This window comes from Cygnus olor, chromosome 16 (assembly GCF_009769625.2).
Source record: "Cygnus olor isolate bCygOlo1 chromosome 16, bCygOlo1.pri.v2, whole genome shotgun sequence".
NCBI classification, from domain to species: domain Eukaryota; kingdom Metazoa; phylum Chordata; class Aves; order Anseriformes; family Anatidae; genus Cygnus; species Cygnus olor.
Window position 1 is genome coordinate 8,304,065 of NC_049184.1, and position 17,130 is coordinate 8,321,194.

At 47.2% G+C, this 17,130-nt stretch overlaps 1 protein-coding gene across 7 annotated transcripts in view; it reads right to left on the bottom strand.

The window, feature by feature from the left end:
• NFATC2 (nuclear factor of activated T cells 2) overlaps positions 1-17,130 on the bottom strand; it is a 109,147-nt gene that overhangs the window by 80,403 nt on the left and 11,614 nt on the right. The window contains exons 1-2 of one of the 7 annotated variants that reach the window (XM_040575530.1): positions 10,456-10,892; positions 1,073-2,099 (exon numbers count right to left, since the gene is read on the bottom strand). In XM_040575530.1, the coding sequence (XP_040431464.1) occupies positions 1,073-2,099; positions 10,456-10,600 (1,172 nt within the window). In that variant the 5' untranslated portion in view covers positions 10,601-10,892. Of the gene's footprint in view, positions 1-1,072; positions 2,100-4,964; positions 7,034-10,455; positions 10,894-17,130 lie in introns of those variants that run through there. The other 6 variants (XM_040575531.1, XM_040575535.1, XM_040575536.1 and 3 more) reach the window with 6 other exon arrangements.

Sequence of the window (17,130 nt, forward strand, 5' to 3'; positions counted from 1 at the left end):
CGTCTTGAGTTTTGAACATGGGTATACGCACTGTGAAACATTATCTCCATTTGCCATTACTTACCAGTTGTGTAAATTAGTAACACTGTATGATTTTCACAGCTAATAAGATGCAGAAGAATAAAGTGCAAAATAGTCTTTCCCGATAATAGTTCTCCTGTTATCAAAATACACAAGAGCTTACCACGTGAGATGAATACAGTGAAACATCCAATTTGAACTTGCACTGCATTTTAACCAACTCCAACTTTGTGAGTATAAACTGCTGCCAGGACTGATCTAACAAGTCACAGAAAATCACAATCTATGTGACTTCTTCCTCTTGCAATTTGCGTTTCCCAGGTCCGGAGCAGCACGGGGTAACCCCAGCGTGGGGACAACTGTGCTGACACAAGGGATGGCAGGTCTGATGGGATTCCAGATGCGACTGGAGGTGGAGTCACAAATTTGGAAATCACCATTCTGGCAGATACACAACAAACAGGGTCCAAACTGGTGTGCTGCTGAGTGCTGCCAGTGCCAGATAATGGAGTTAAAGAGGGTCATGCAAGTGACCGAGATTTTGGTTAGACGGCAATTAACAAATTAACAACCAACAATAAGTCACTTGGAGTAGAACGAATGTTCAGTCTGACTTGGAGCAGCATGCTCTATTCTGACTTGGGAAATATTTAAAGTATTTTTATCCTTTGTGGAAATGTGTAAGCAAGACATTTGCTGAATTTAAAAAAACAACCAAACCATTCTCTTTAAAAGTAGCTGGATGGAATGAGAACATTTACCCTTTGTCAAAGGCTGTTTGGAATCTGCTTTTTATATAAATAGTTTAGCAAACTGATATGAATTTGTTGCATGACGTGGTACCAATGAACCACTTTGATGATGCTTCTTCCAAACCCAGATCCTTTATCTCTTGGAGGGATTGGGTTCACATGAACCAGGGCCATCCCTGAGCACTTAACTTTGCTCTGCAGCAGGATCTGGCCCACGGGAAAACTCCCTAGGGATCATCATACACTAGACAGGGCATCATACCATGAGAAAACACACAGCCACAAGAAGCATTACATACCTGCAGATAGGAATTGCCGGCATCAGTTGTTTTGTCCAGGATGGAGGAACCAACAAAATCGATTCTGGGGCTGAGTTTCTCCTGTCCTCCTGCTCGCAAGGCCCATGGAAGTCAACAGTCTGAAAGACGTGACATGGAATGCTGTTTTTGTGGGAAGGCATGGACGAAGGGTCAGGGCTGGTTTTCCAAATTTTCGTGGGAACACCACAGGAAGGATCTGTAGGGAGGCTGTTCATAGCATCCATGGAAATAGAAGCGGTGGGCAACTGCGTGTAAGTAACTGAAGAGCTGTCTTCCCTCAGTGAGATGCGAGGAGAAGATTGTGGAGAGGGGGTCCTTGACTGTCGTGGAGAAGTGGAAGGCAGCTGAGTATTGTAGAGCTCAGTGCAAGAGTACCTCCGTTTTGCACCTGGTGACGAAGACCTTGAGTTGGGACGGGGTGATGGTGAATGTTGTCCCAAGCAGGTTTCCTCCGTGATGCTTGTTCGTGGTGACATTATTGGAGAGGTTCTAGGAGAATAATGAGTATGGATGTTTTGAAACTGCGGACAAAGGTCATCACTAGGACCATTATTTGGTGAAACACATGGTGATGTGCAAGGAGATAAATTTGTCTCTGAAATGAAACTTGCAGAGGAGCCGCTACTAGCTGGGCTCAAACACAGTGGTTCTCTGTAGCCCTCAAAGCCAGGGACAGGCAGGGTAACCCTCGGGCTAGCGGTAGCTGAGTTTGACTGATGTTCTACCAAAAGAACATCTGTGTCTCTGCTGCGGTAGGGACCCCCTGAATGAATCAGTTCAGGATATGGAGTAATTTCAATCCTAGGGCTCGGAGCAGAGGCCCCTGCAGCGTTGGCAGGGTTTGTAGGTGTTGTCCCTATGCTATCTGGCTGTCCATATCTGCCCATGGGATCTGCAGAAAGGCTAGAAAAAGGCAGGGGGCATGGCTTGAGGCCACAGTCCAAGACATCATGAGCGTATGCAACTCCAGAGGGTGGGCTGTTGGTTTTATGTGGAGTCGGTTCTTCTGGAAAAAGAAGGGTCTCTTTAAGACTATAAATATTATTACAGAAGCTGAGCAATCATGGATTAAAATATGCATATTTATAAACTGACTGTGATCTGATATTAGGTAAATATTTGTTTAATTTTAACTGCAATTAATGTTTGTGAAAAGTACTGGATTAAGAGCCAGGGAAGCTCAAGTGCTCAGAGCAGATGCAGCATGGACAGAAGCACTGCAAACTCCTCCACGCTGCCCTGTCGGGCTCCCACTACCTGAGCTAGAGGGGTCACCTGGAAGGGTAGGCAGCACATCAGCCTCTCTGCCCATTTAGACACGGGCCTTCCTACTCATTTTGCCGACTATGTCCATTAGCATCAACTGAAATGTTGTGATGCCAGTCAATTTTTGTCAGCTACAAGCTGGAGTGAGACCATCACATCATGAAACCCCTTCCAAATAGATCTACATAAAACCAAAAGGTTAAGGAACAGCTTTTGGTGAAAAGAGAAAAACGTTTCTTACACAGTAAAGCCCAGCCAAAAAAGGTTTCATGAAACCAATGCTGAGTTCAAGCTCAGCATTAAAAAGTCAATTCTGTGTGAAGATTTGTTTGGCTCCATACCACGTCAACAAGTTTTGGTAACAGGTTTCACATAAAAAAGCACCGGATGATCAGAAAACACATTCACAAAGATTTGTTAGAAAAGAAAGAGAGAGAATCCAACCCATGTTTACAGGCAATCACTTTCTAATTTCAGCTCAGAGGAGGATTATAAAGTACAGGAAAACAGGTAAGTGTTCAGTGGAACCCTCACTCCTGGTACAAAAATTCTCAATTCTTAGAGATTCTCCATTTTGCAAACTGCCCCCAGACTGCAGAGCATAGGGATGCTTCTAGGCAAGAGCAGAATTCCCACCAGTATCACTGAGCCCAGCTTGGATCTCGTCCCAGCACCCCATCGGGCGCTTAATGCCAGGGGCATCTGAAAGTGAGTCATGCCAGGTATCCCCGGGACAGACTCCTCGATGAACATCAGCTCCAGTAGTTTCCCTAGCCTAGGAGCTGAATAATATTTGTCATTACACAAGAACATGCAGGATATCACCACGAATTTTATGTTTTTAAAGACTTTAATGTATCCAGCAGGAAATACTTGAAACAGCATGGTTTGAAATTAATTTGCTTTATCTGTTCACCCTTGGGCACAGATCAGTATGTGTCACAGGCAAAGAGTTTTTTGGTTCCAACATTTTCTCTAAGTCCTACATGAGACAGCATTTCCTCTGAGCAATAGCATTGTCCATAAAGCCAGGTAGGAGCCAACCATACTTTTTGCAAAAGCAGCAAAAGGCCATAGTGAAATTTCTACACAGAGACTGTCATTTAATTTCAGGGGTTTTCTGGTATCTTTCAGTTTTAAATCCTTCTTAATGTGAAAGCAAAATCCACCACAGATTGGGTCTGTAGTGAAAAGTTCAAAGCCATCTTTATTTTTTGATTATGAACCTGTTTTTCTCCTCCAAAGTGGCAGCATTTCCCTAGTCATTAGCTCCATTAGGGATTTTTTCTTAAAATTAACTCAGCTTTAAGATTGTGTAAACGAAGACAGAGTCTCAGTGTGGACTACTACTACTACTTTTTGTGCTGAAAGTTTTGCAAAACCTGGAGAAAACTCCACTTAAAGAAAAATTTAGCAGGAAATGCTGAACTTCAGTGTTTATTGGACAACACCAGCCTGCCAACCAAACAAACCAACACACAGAATTTCTACATGACAGGATCAGAGACAACTGGAAGAGTCCAGCTTGCAGAGTCCTTAAGGTTCCTTCTGGCTTTTAATCCCAGCACGTAGCTGCTTGGGGAATAGGGAAAACAGCAACGAGTAACTGAATTTTGAGCTGAACATTTTTTAGCACCGTTATCTCAGATATCAGAGCTTTGGCATTCACAGGAATTCATGTGCCATTCACATCACTCAAATTCTGTCACATCATGCCTAGATATTGGTGCTATGATTCACTGTGAATTAAACTCATCCCTCCTTAGGGCTCAACAGAGCAACACGCCTCCTCACAGTCACACAAAACATCACTCCCACTGCTTTCAGAAGAATCATTCAGATTCAAATTGATGCAAGCAAGCAAAATCAGCACCAAACAGAGCAAAGATTGACATCAAGACTCGAGACAGGATTCACACAGCAATCAGTAATCGCAAAAAAGCTCTCCAGGCTGAGCAGCTTCACATCAAGGAACAGGCGGCCGTTTCAGTTCCCCATTCAACAGACTGCTGTAATAGCTGCCCCCACCGCACACGTTAAACCCTACTATCTATGCCATTAGCTGCCAGGTAAACATACAAGAGGGAAATAACAACAGCTCCTCACAACGTATGTTATGCAGTGAAGTCAGCATCTTCAGATTTGTGTCAAGGGGATAGGGGGACAACAACAACCTATTTATGTGTGCATGTGTAACTTTTAAAGTTTTGTGAATAGCAAACACATACATCCTGCATTTTGCTCATTAAAAAACAGGCTTTAGATGATTTATATTTTTTTTCTTTCCTTTTTCCTGAAATAATGTGTTATTAAGCACCTTCAATACAAGCACTTTCATCCTGGCTATCCACCCTCCAAGAGGATCCATGCCCCAGATATTAATGACAATATTTCGGCACAACAGCAAGCTGCAACACGACCGTGCCTTCATGCAGCATTCTTCCCAGAGCACTCCAAAGTGCTTCACAGGCCACGCAAGCCGGGATTGCTCACCCCTCGCTAGCCGGGAGTAAGCCAGGCAGGCACCCTTTGCCAAGCAGACAACACCCACAGCCTTCCTCAGAGCAAAAATATTTAGCTTCCCCCCCGCTATACACACACATACACACATGTTGAATTATCGATAAAGCGGGCGGCAGCACTGGGACGTGGGCAGTGCTGCAGACGAGTACGGCTCAGCCTGTGGCCCGCGTCAGGTCAGGGAGCCCCTGGGCTCGGGGCGGGGGCGGCTCCGTGCGGCCTGGAGACGCTGCCGGGCCCTGACGCATCGGCCTGGCTTCTGCTGGACCCGGGGCTTGAAGGTTTTTTTGGGAGATCTCCCAGGCCTGTGTAGCTTCAGAGCTACAATGAAATCACTGTCCCAGGCGCTGTTGCCCACGCCTGTGGCGTCACAGTCTGTTGCCGCAGAAACGCCTGTGATGCTACAAGGCAACACTCTGACTTCACGGGGGAGGGAGAAGGGGCGCTTGGGTGAAGCAGTGAGTGCTGCTTTCCTGAAATAAACGGCTCTTCCACTGACAGCAGCAGAAATTTTGGCTCATGCTTCAGCAGGAGCAGGACTGGCTGCTCAGCTTGCTGCCGATATGCCCAGGATCCACTCGGGGAAGGGGAGGACGCAAGCCAACATCCCACTTCCCCATGCAAGTGCCATGGGAGTTTGTTTTCCCAAACAATGTCAGGAGACAGGGGAGGCAGGGGTCAGGGAAAGGTTGTTCCCCTCCTGCTTTCCCTCTGCATTCACATGCACCAGCCTGAACGTAGAGCGGCCCCAGGCACGGCCCCAGGGATGGCAGTGTATCTCATGGATGCTTCTCCCTGGCATGGGGAGGAACAGCTGCCCCCATGAGCTTGGCTGGGGTGCCAGGAGCAGAGGACAGCCCCCTGCAGGGCTCCCTGAGGAGGCGAGGGGCCATTGCATCCCCCTACAAGGGGACCATTATGATCAATGGACCTAGCACGCGTGTTCTACAAGAACTGAAGTAGCTTTGCAACCTGTGTGGAAATCCTGGTGGCACAGCTTTGCACCCAGTGTTGTGCCACCTTCAAGGATTCATCTACTCCAGCATCCCAGCACACAGACGGAGCTCTTCTTGTGAAGGACTGCCCTCTCCACTGCTTTTCTGACCACAGCTGGACAGACATCTCAGGGAGCGACCCAGAGCAGCACAGCACAGCCCCCCTGACACCCCTCTTTCTGCCCCTGTCACTACAGGGCTTCCCCACCTCCCTTCACTTGGGCACTGCTCAGTCTCTCAGCCTTAGCTTTCACTGCTGACTCATCCTCTGATTCACTAACAAAATATCCTTCTTGCTTGAAAGGGAGTTAAAAGAAAGAAAGCTTCACATCCAAACAGCACCGGTGCCTCCCCACATCCTCAGTCAGCGTCAGTGCAAACTGTCAGCAGACTGACTTCACTACTCCCCTCTGGTACCCAAGCCTCATGGCTAGCGAAGGCCTACCTCCAAGCCCTGCGGGAGGGATCGCATCCAAGCTGACAGCTCTTTATTTCCCGCTTTGTTCCTCAGTCTTTATTCAGTTAAAAGTTCACAAGATGATCTTTCGTCTTCTCACAATAGGAAATGGAAGCAGAACTCTGTATGCTACCACCTTATAAATAAACAGCACACCAGCTCCTATAGACACATGAATGCTGCAGGCAGCTCAACTAACCATCTGGTGGCTGGGCCACCTCCCCAGGTGCTCACATTGGGAGCAATTACCATGAAGAGTAAAAAGGTGAAAAAGATCAATGGATTTAAGTTTCAAAGGATTTAACTTTTCACACACCTCTGAAAGAGGAAAACCTGTACTGAGGCCTGCTGGGCCCAGGAGATTTCCCAAGTCTGGCCCGACGCACGCCAGTGCGTGCACACATGGGTTTGCAGCGGCCCACCCTGTGCTGTTTGTTAAACAAGGCAGCAACTTCAAAGCCATTCAGTCAGCCAAATGTGACCTTGCCAATTAGCATGAAATTAGGGAATAACAGATCACCAGAACAACTGCATTCCACAATGGGTTCATACAAATCATCATCTAAGAAAAGCTAAAGATAGCCGTGTGCGGGACAAGGGAGCCAAGGGAACGCAGGGGAGAAGCTCGGTTTTGACCTCACACCCGTTTGCTATGATTTAAATGGAGTTACTTATTTGCATAAGTAAGACAGTCCTAAAAATTTTTAATTACTTAATATAATTTCATGGCCAGTCCGGAGCTTTTTTTCATTTTTCAAAAGCTGAGTATTCTGATATTTACTCTAGCTGCCTGGAAGCTCAAAGTGAAAGTTGGTTTCCTGAGTGAAATCTGGTATTCTCTGTTACATGTGCATATCTGTTTCCTTACTGTACGGCTGCTGCTGAACACTGCGTCCTGTGTTACTGAGGCAGTTACCAGCAAGCATTTTTCCCCTTTTAATAGATTTGTATTGGGGAGAAAAAGAAGGAATGAGGCAATCAAATTATACAGCGTTTGACAACTACAAGAGGTAGCAATGTCCCTGTGAGTCTATCTACATGAAAACAAGCATTTGGAAGAATATTAATATTTACAGATGCTCCCTGCTTCTCCTCTCTATAATATACATAGCCACATGCTTGAAGATTCTTATTGCAAGAATCAATGTAAAGGCTGCTAAACTACAGCAAAGGCTTGAGCCTATGAGAAAATCCTCCTTCTGACCGCCACTCTTAGGGCAGGATTTCTCTGGAACCTTATTAAAAGGTGGGTTTTGTTTGAATTTTAAGTTTCAGAACTCCACTCAGAGGATCACTTCACAGAAGGGTTAACCTCAAGTATCAAAAAAAGATGTGCTAGTGCTATCTATCGGTGGATCAATCATCCCGTGGTGAACACAGAACAAAAATACAAGAATTAACCTGCAAAAGCAGAGCAGAGCAGAGGTCTGGTTTTCAGGTTTTTTGTCTCTCATAGTGGAGAGACATTATGGAATTAGTATGGAATAACATACAAAACGTTTGTCAGAACATATTCATCAGGGAATCCTATTTGCAGAAGCTAGTTCAAATTCTCATTTAGGGTCTGCCATTCCTCTTGCAGAGGAGTTGTAACCTTGCTGGGAGGTTCAGCAGGTGCAACTACTTTCTGTCAATCCCCTCTGAGAAACAAAGATATTCAGCACCTTTCAAATTTGAAATTAGATAAAACTTGGGATACCACTAGCAATGCCTCCACGTGTCTCTTTGAAGGGCATGAATCTAACACACAGTTTAAAAGGACAGTAAGCATCTTCCATGCCTAAGCGAAACCATGACTTCAACCTAGCAGCCAGGACACCGGCTTTGCACAAGTTCCAAAGCCATTCACCTGGGCACTTCTTGGAGTTCAGCCTGCTAAAGGCAGACATGTCTGGTTTGAAAATACCAAGGAGAAGATAGCTAATTAAAGTCTGGCAAGTAAGGGTGAAAGTAAAAGGCACATGGAAAATGGCACTGTGTACAACACTCCTGCTTATGGAAATGGTTGGTTTCAAGAGGAATATCTAATATTAATAATATTGACCGTAGGATTTTTATTTACCCTTTTTTCCTCTGTTGCTTTTATAGCAGTCCATGTTCCTGTTGTCTCAGGCACACATAAGCACTCCTGAATGCCAACTGCTTTCAGTAAGAATATTTCTGGCATTTCCATGGCAACAAGTTGTGATATAGATCCTACTTTTAAAACACAAGCTTAGGTGGATACTGTCAAATCACCACCTTTTAAAAAATTGTTTATCAGGAATAAACTTTTGTCCCAATCCATTTCTAGAGCCCCAGATTTCCATTTGTTTCATTAACTATTTTTAATTACTTTTAGCATGTTTGCAGAGATTTGTTATTACAGGACTTGTCGTGAGCTGTGGGTGGAGCTGCCCAGACTGAGGAAACCAGAGCCTCTTTCAAATGGGCTTTGAACATAGGAACCAGACTCAAATACGGGGATCCTCGCTCAGACACTCCTATGGTTTTGGTTCCATTTTGAATCCTCCACTGAAAGGGACTTGTTTTCCTAACTGCAGTTCAGATGAGGCCAGAATCTCACATGAACAACACGCATCATTTACCACCAGCATGTGGATAAAGCCCTTCCTTAACATTTGAACATTTTCTGTTCTCGTGTAAACATGCTTTAATCTTTTGTACATTAAAGGTCACGGATGTATACTGGATTGCTTACAGACTCGAGCTGGTGCCTTTTCAAAGCAAGAGAGAATGTTCTCCAGATTACAATGCCAGTATATATGACTGTGATTTTTTTTTATGCTAATGATTTCCATCTTTGGAACAAACAAAATTACTACTAATTATGGTTTCCAGTCATTCAAATGTGGAGAAAGCAGGCTCAAGAAGGAAGTTACTTCTACTACAAGCGTACACTGCTCTGCATTTATGCGGTTGAGAAGATTAAACTTTCTACCCCCCACCTACGCACTGTTATATTCTGTGGAACTTCCCACCTAAGGCCTTACAGCAGTACTCTCTATTACAAAGATGTGAAAAAAATAGTATCTGAAACTTTCACTGAGAGCGAATGTATTTTCATTAAAATCGCTGACCTCTTCCCATCATGGATCTATTTTAGCATGGTTTGATATACATTAAACCTCGAAAGAAAATTCAGCTTTGGACATTGGATGACATTAGCCACCCTAACTCAGCTGCCATGCTGGTGCACGTTTGTATATGTGCGCATGTAAACAAAGACTAAAACTCAGTAACTGCTCTCCATTTTGCTAATGATGCCACAGTTCAGGCCTATTGGGTCTCCTTCACCTGCACCATCCCCTAGGAAGACAGCATCTCTTTCTTCAAACGCCCTACCGAAACGCCACCTCTACTGTTCAGAATCAAAACGAGCGTGTCTTAGAAACGACATCCCAGCACTTCTTTCCTCTGGGTCCTGTCTCTTTCATCTGGTTTACACAGATCTGTATTTTATGAAGCTGGAAGTATCACTTTTTAGCATCATGAGCAGACAGAATCATCATTTAGAAAGTCAGGGAACACTTGTCACAATACTTTTAGTACCACAGACTTGCGTAAAGTCGGGAAAGTAGGAGAACAACTTGTCACTTTTTTAAACAAATATATTTTTTTCAGTTTAACCAAAGTTTATGGTGTTTGAACCCAAACTGACAACCAGCTCGGCAGGGCTCCCTGCCGCCCCAGCGTGCTGGGCAGCCCCACACCAGCTCCCTAACTCTCCTCCTGGGCAGGGAGCTCCCAGCGCACCCTCCGCCGCCGTCAGGACGGCCACAAGGAAACCAACCGAGCCGGGCGCTTCTCCTTCTCCTTCCCCAAGCCCTGCGATCCGCGGGGGCAGGACTTTGTCACTACCAGGCGAGTCCCAGCATCGCTCCGGCCACCACCGAGGCACCGCCGCCTGCTGCAGCCCGGACGGGCGCGGCCAGAGCGGCACCGGGAGGCAGCGGGGCATCGCACCCGGCCGCCATCCCGGCCAGGGGCTCGGCGGGGCGGGCAGGGGCCGGCAGCACCCCCGGCCCCTTCCTTTTCCCCCCGGCCCGGTCCCCGGGGGCCGCTGGGTCCGGCAGCGGCGACCCCCGTCGGGGCGAGGCGGCGGCGCCCGGCTCCTCACCAACCTTCGATCGGCTTCAGGTAGTCGTAGTCGAAGAGGATGGAGAAGTCAAACTCCTCCTGGGGGCTGCCATCCCGGGCCGGCCCGGGGCCCGGCCCGGGGCCCCCTTCCTGCGGGTCGGGCTGCGGAGCCCGGGCAGCGGCGCTCATCGCGGCCAGAGCCCGGCGGGCAGCGGCGGGGAGCCCCGGAGGTGGCCTTCAACAGCGAGCGGAGAGAATTACAGGAATTACAGGGGATGAGAGGGTGGGGAACAAGAGAGAGAGAAAAAAAATAAAATAAAAGAGGGGGAGGAAAAAAAAAAAAAGGAAGGGAAAAAAAACTCTCGCAGGGGTCGCGCAGAGGCCGGCGCGGCTGCCCCCGACGGCGGGGTGCGGGCGAGGAAGCCCTGCGGCGGCCCACGAGGGGATGGCGAGATGAGCAGCGGCTGCTTCCTGCTCCCGAGCAGCCACCTGCCGCCCGGGGCCGCCCCCGCGGAGGAGGAGCCCGGCCCGGCTGCACCGCACCGGCCCCGGGGAAGGGTGGCTCCGGCCGGGGTGCTGGTGGCCGAGCGGGGCCCCTGGGAGGAGGAAGGAGAGGGGAAAGGGAAGCGCGGGGAAAGGGAAGAGCAGGGAAACGGCCTCGCACAGTGCTGGGGAGGCCCCATTGCCCGAGCTGCTCCCTGCCCTGTTACCCCAAGGCTTGCTGCTGAGGTTGGCAGGGGCTGTGGGCAGCTCAGGTGCTGCCCGAGCCTCCTCCAGGCTTCACACATCCCGGGCCATGTGCTCCTTCCCCTCGCCACAGGCAGGTTTCTGGGAGCAGCTCCTGCAGGCACAGACTGACCTCCCTTCACTAGAACGTCTTTAAAAACTCAAAGCCTGTCATGCACAAGGCCTCTGTTCTTCCCTGCCTTGCTCACAAACAGCATTTCACCCAGTGGGCCTCGCCGCCTTCCCTGCTGACCACAGCACCAGTGCTGCCAGCTTCCCCAGGTACCCCTCAGCCACCTGGGCCACATTGGCTGCATTCATCTTGTCTGCCCTGGGCACTTCCAGGGGCTGGTTGCCTCCTGCCAATAGCCCTGTGCCCCTCTGACGGCTGCTGCTATGAGCAGGCTTCACTCACGGGTACCTGGAGATCCTAAATTTGTGTGTTTAGAGCATCTGTGGTCAGAAGACTCTGTTCCCTCGCTTACCTGTTTGTATGGTTCCCTTTATTACTGAACAGATTGCTGTCACTGGGTCTGTGGCTTTGAAAAGCGCTCTTAGTCTGTAGACAGGGTAGGGAGGCAAAGGCAGAGAGACCAAGACCATTAAAAAGGTATTTTAGTGTTTACTTCAATTTGTTTTTATTTGCTAAGCCTAAAAAGCCTACAAATCTGACCCTAAGTTACTTGCCTAAAGTCTGTTTCATAGCTCACATCAACCAGAATCTCTATGTCGAGGCTTATAACCTGCCACCTTCATCGTTAATATGGCCAGCCACATCATCACCTTCTCATCGCACTCTTTTGCTCCATCCTTTGCCAGTTCAGAGTGCGAGAACTGGACTTCTGTGCTTTGAAGCCACTTTCTGCGCTGAGCTGCTGCAGAAGCCCGCAGCAAGCCCTGTACCAGCCAGTCGCCCAGCGGCGGCTACTGGGACGTGTAAGAGGCACCTATTGGCGACTGGAAACACTGCACCAGGCTTTCTGGCGTGAAGGGAGAGTGAGGGTAACTCCAAGGGCTCTGCTTTTGTGGCTGCATAAAGGCAGGTGGGGAGCAATCAGGCGGGAATTAGGCTTTTATGGCATTAATTCTTTGCCTGAAAGTGGCAAGGGATAGGGATAGCAGACTTCCAGAAACGGCAGGCGATCCATCAGACCTGAGGGGCTGGGTTTTTTACTAAGGTATTTACAGGAGATGGTTAGCTGGAAATACCGGGATCCCTGCTGGTATGTTCTGTCTATACATGTACCGCTGGGGCGCAATTTGAACAGGGAGAGGAAAGCCACTAGTCCACATTCACAGCCACCAGCTTAATGAGCGATTTCACTGCAGTCAGTGCCAGGTTTTAACTCAGCAGAGACTAAAAGGACAATATTTTTTTCTCGTGAACACACAATATACAAAGTAATACAATAGCTTCCTAGGACCAAGCTATTTGAACTTTCTCCTGCGCACCCTGCCAAAGCAGCCAGGAACAGCAATTAGCTGGGTTTCCGCATGGTCAGCAGGCAGCTTTGTGTGTGCACGCGCATGTGTACAAGCGGTGTGAAGAGCCCACAGGCTGTGTACATCTCCCTTTGTGCCACACGACGCTGCTTCCTGGCCCGATGTGGCTGCTTGCCTGGTGCAGGGACTGCTAAAGCCTGTTTTGAAAAGGAGCCAGTGCTCTCTCTGTGGTTGAGCTGGAGACCACAGTTAAGTCTACCTCATCTGCTGCAGCGCTTCTTAATACTATACGAGGTGCTCGCACTGTAGCTTCTTACTGGTTCAGCCAGAGACGGGGCTTTGCTGCTGCCGGGCACAGACCAGGAAGCCTGCGCAGCCGCTGATTAGCGGTCTTGGCTACTGGGATTCAGAAATGAGGCTACCCCAGGAAGCTGCAGATGGGGTTGAGCTCCTACCCTCAGGAACGTGCATGGGGAACGGCAGGCTGCCGGCTCCTTGGGGAACATGTGCTGCTGTGTCTGAGGGCTTGATTCCTTCTGAACTGTTTAAATTTGAAGGAAAAAATATATTAAATTGGTGTATTTATGTATCTGTTCTAAAATGATGCTTACCATTTGCTGGAGCACTAGCCTTTTATCATTAGCCCTTCTATTTAAAATTCATTAGAAAAACTAAATATACTTGCTGATCTTGGCTTAGCACTAAAGAGAGCTGTCATCCTTCCACCTAACAACACATGGAGCATGATTGGATAGCATCATTTATATTAGCCACAAAAAGAAAATATGTAAATGATAATATTAGCCTTTTTAAATAAGATATGGGTGACTGGCAGGAGAGCATGGGGAAATGACCCCAACTTCTGCTAAATCTTTATCCGATCCTTCATCCTATATTTCCTAGTTTGCCTGCAATCCGTTAAGAAGTTTTAAAGTTTTAAAGTTATCCTTAGCTACTCCTAGAATTAGTAATATTCCACAAACGGAAAATGTACCTTCTGCTTTCCAAGAGGACCATGTCATTTGAAATAGCTTCACTGCTAATTCATTGAATCATAAATTCTGACACTGGCGAGGAATTAGGGTGACAAGACAGCAATGAGAGAAGTGTTAGAGAAACGTAGGAATTAGCTCAGCTTGTAGGATTCAACTTTTTTTTTTTTTCTCTCCCAGCAGACAACCTGACAGATGTCAAGGAGCAATAGCCACCAGGCACACAACTGACTGCGTTCCTCTGCTTCCTTCTGCAGCTCACGGGGCACGTGAGGACATTGGTCCCATATGCCCACTGAGCAGTATCATACAGGAATTGCAGTTTCCACAGACTCTGAGTACGTAGAGGTGTGAGTTATAATGTTATACCCTGTGGGCTGCCTTGGAACCTACCAATGTGTTATTTTGTGAGCAGAAGTGGTCCAAATCCACAAAATACAGATCTGGCCTAAATAGAAATGCATGAAACCATTACTAGGTGCAAGCAGCTGCAGAATTCAGATCAAGTGACAGCTGTAGTTTTTGGAGACCTCTAAGGACTGAGCATAGTTTTGCTGAGACCCAAAACATGCTCTTGAGCCAACAGTGAGAATAAAACATTATAAATTGTTTAAATTGTAGCTGTTATAACTACATAACTTACAAATACTGCCCTCAGTCTGTCATTAATAGTTAGCAATGGAGAAAAGACAGGAAAGCTACTAGGCTTAAGTAGTGCATGGACTCTTCTGCTCAATGCATGCACTCAGAAGAGGCATCCAGCCACTCCAAATCAAAGGAAAAACCCAAACAATGTGACAAACACTTCCTAGTGCTTGTTTTCCATTAAGGCTGGAGAGAAAGGCTAGAATACAGCGTCCAAGGACCGGAAATACTAGCTGCTTTCCCTAATTCTCAGTCTTTTCCGTATCAGGAACACTTCCTTTCTGCAAGGCTTCTCCATGTTTTCTCCTTTCACTGCTCTCAAAAGGCGACACAGCCACAAGTCCCCAGCCTCACTCACAGCTCCACTTGGACCCGTAGCACCCACATGAGAGCTCTGGGACTCAGCATCAACTCCTATCTTTCTGCAAAGCCATTTTCATCAGCCAGAAAGGTGTTTCAAGAAGTTAAGCAAAATCTGTCCTTGGCAGCATTAACAAAAATTGCAGCCACGTATACTTGCAGCAGCCTCTACACAGAGCAGAACTGGAAATACATTGCGCTGCCATTTCAGGGAACTGGAGAATGGAAGGAGTCCTTTTCCACATAGTTGGATCGGTGCTTGCCCTTGGCAGGGCTTTGCTTTAATAAACTTTAAAAGTATGTGAATACTGGACTACCTAGATACTTGGGGATGAGAAGTCCAAAAACAAAGCTAAGAAAGAGTATTTTCTAGTGTAATACAAACTATGATTTAAAAAGTGCTTCACGTATTTCTCAGTGTTTAAATTCACTGCAGATCTAATTTATCATTTCCAATTTTCAGTTTCTACTTACACTGTTCCATTGTATTTCCTACACCAATAACTTCACTTATGCAAGTGAGTGGATGATGTTCCAAGCTGAAGAAAGATTTAGGCAATCTTCTCAGAAATATGGTGACTCTGCTAATTATTATGTGGACCACATGAAATGTAACTGGATCTGTAAAACTGTATTTTAAAGCCTCATATTAAACATTTTAAAAGAAAAAGAAGTTGAGAAAAAAATGTATTAAAAATGCTGCACCGCTATTTAGCAGCTAAAACCCAGAGAAAATACAAGTCAATATTGTCTTAAAAAATCTGAGAGTTCTACTGGTGTATGTGGCAAGCATTAGAAATTTAACAGGCAGCTAAAACTTGTAGATGGACTTAATCCAAGGTCTTTAAAATGAGCTCAGACTCTGAGTGACTGGTTGCTCAGTCTGGAGTGTGGGGAGGGCTATTAGAGGAAAAAAAAGAGAGAGCAGGGAGAAATATTCTGGTACTTCCTTTAAAAGACACACATGCACACGCTACTATTCAATTTTGGGGTCAGGTTGAGTCAGAGATATTACCCCCCAATTTTAGGCTTAAAGTGGTTTGGCAAGAAAGGACAATGGAAAAATTGCTCATATCTCCGTGTTCCCATTAAGTTCTGAAGTCTGCTGTGCAAACCAAAGGAATGCACATATCATAGTTTAAAAAAATAGATTAAGCCAGTAGTGGAAAAGAAGCTCTAGGATATTATTATCCTTGGCTACTTCCAAAAAATGAATGATGAAACATTTCAGTTAGAATATCTATTGGAATGTCATAAAAGAGTGCTCCAATTATGTCAGTGTCCCATCTGTGAATGTGATTTCTGCCCTGTAAAAGAGACTCTGAAATGATTCACTGACTGCTAGCTGGTGTAACTGTCTCGCCTTGCACGCTTACCCATAGGAAAGGGCTACCTGGAGCGACAGAGCAGCAAGCGATGTGGGAAAACAGGATGACACAGGGACTCAGTCGCCTGATGAAAATCTCTGCTGTGTCTAGTACGTCCTGCTAACAGTTGCAGAAGCACAGCACAGGGGAGCAAAGCTGCTGAAGCATCCTTTTGCTAACAGCCTTAGGCTATGCAAAATCTTCATTCCCCATTCTGAACCTGCTCTAATAAAACGGGGCTAGAGCCCACAGTTACTAACCTATCTTTTACACACCCTACATTATTGAGACTCCTGCACTGTGCTGTCGGTGCAGAAATCCTCCCAAACCCAGAGCCTGATCCTGAAAGCGCCACGTGCTATTATTCACTCCTAGCAGTTTCATGCAGCTGTTTCTCTGGGGACAGGTTGGGAGCCAGACACGAAGCCGAGTCACTGTCAGACTCTGCTCCCATCGCTGCTGTGCCACGGACAGAAGCAAGCATTTTGCCTAAGGGAAAAACACATGCCTGGGCCCAGGAGCATATTCTTTCTGGAGCGTCTCCAGGCTGTGTCGTGTAGCTGACTGCACTGCTTGTCTGGCTACTGTGGTCTCAAATATTTGATCTGGAAAAAAAATCAGTGCTTTTCTTTTCAGTCGGTGACTGCAGGGCTCTGGGGAACATCCGCTCCTGGGGAAAGCTGGGATGCATAATAACGGAAGAAATTGTGGTAGGTGCCATCAGAGCTCTGCCCTGTGCTTTGGTACACCACTACCCTACAGGAGGTGAGAGCGTGACCTTGCCAACACCCAGAAGAGCAAGAAGTCTCCCATCTTCCCCCTTCCTGCCTTCTCTGCAGCAAAATAACTTCTCTGTGGTGTTGTGAGAGTGACTAAGAGCAGCTGAGGTGCTCAGGAGAGGGGGAGTTGTGGCTGGAGGAAGCCGAGGAGCAGGAGGCAAGGCGGTGGCCTGATCCTAAGGCGGTGCAAAGCCAGTCGGAGTCTTTCCATTGGCGCTAGCGAGTGCTCGGATGAGCCCTTTTGGGCGTACGCGTTAACGAGTGTGTTTTGGCAGGTGCCTGGGGAAGCTCGCTAAGACAGGAGAAAATAAAACAGCCGCTGCTAAGAGCCCTTCAAACGCCTCCTACCCGGTAGCCCGAGCATCCCCTCCGCCGGCCCCGGCAGCGCCCGAGCCTGCGGCTCTGAG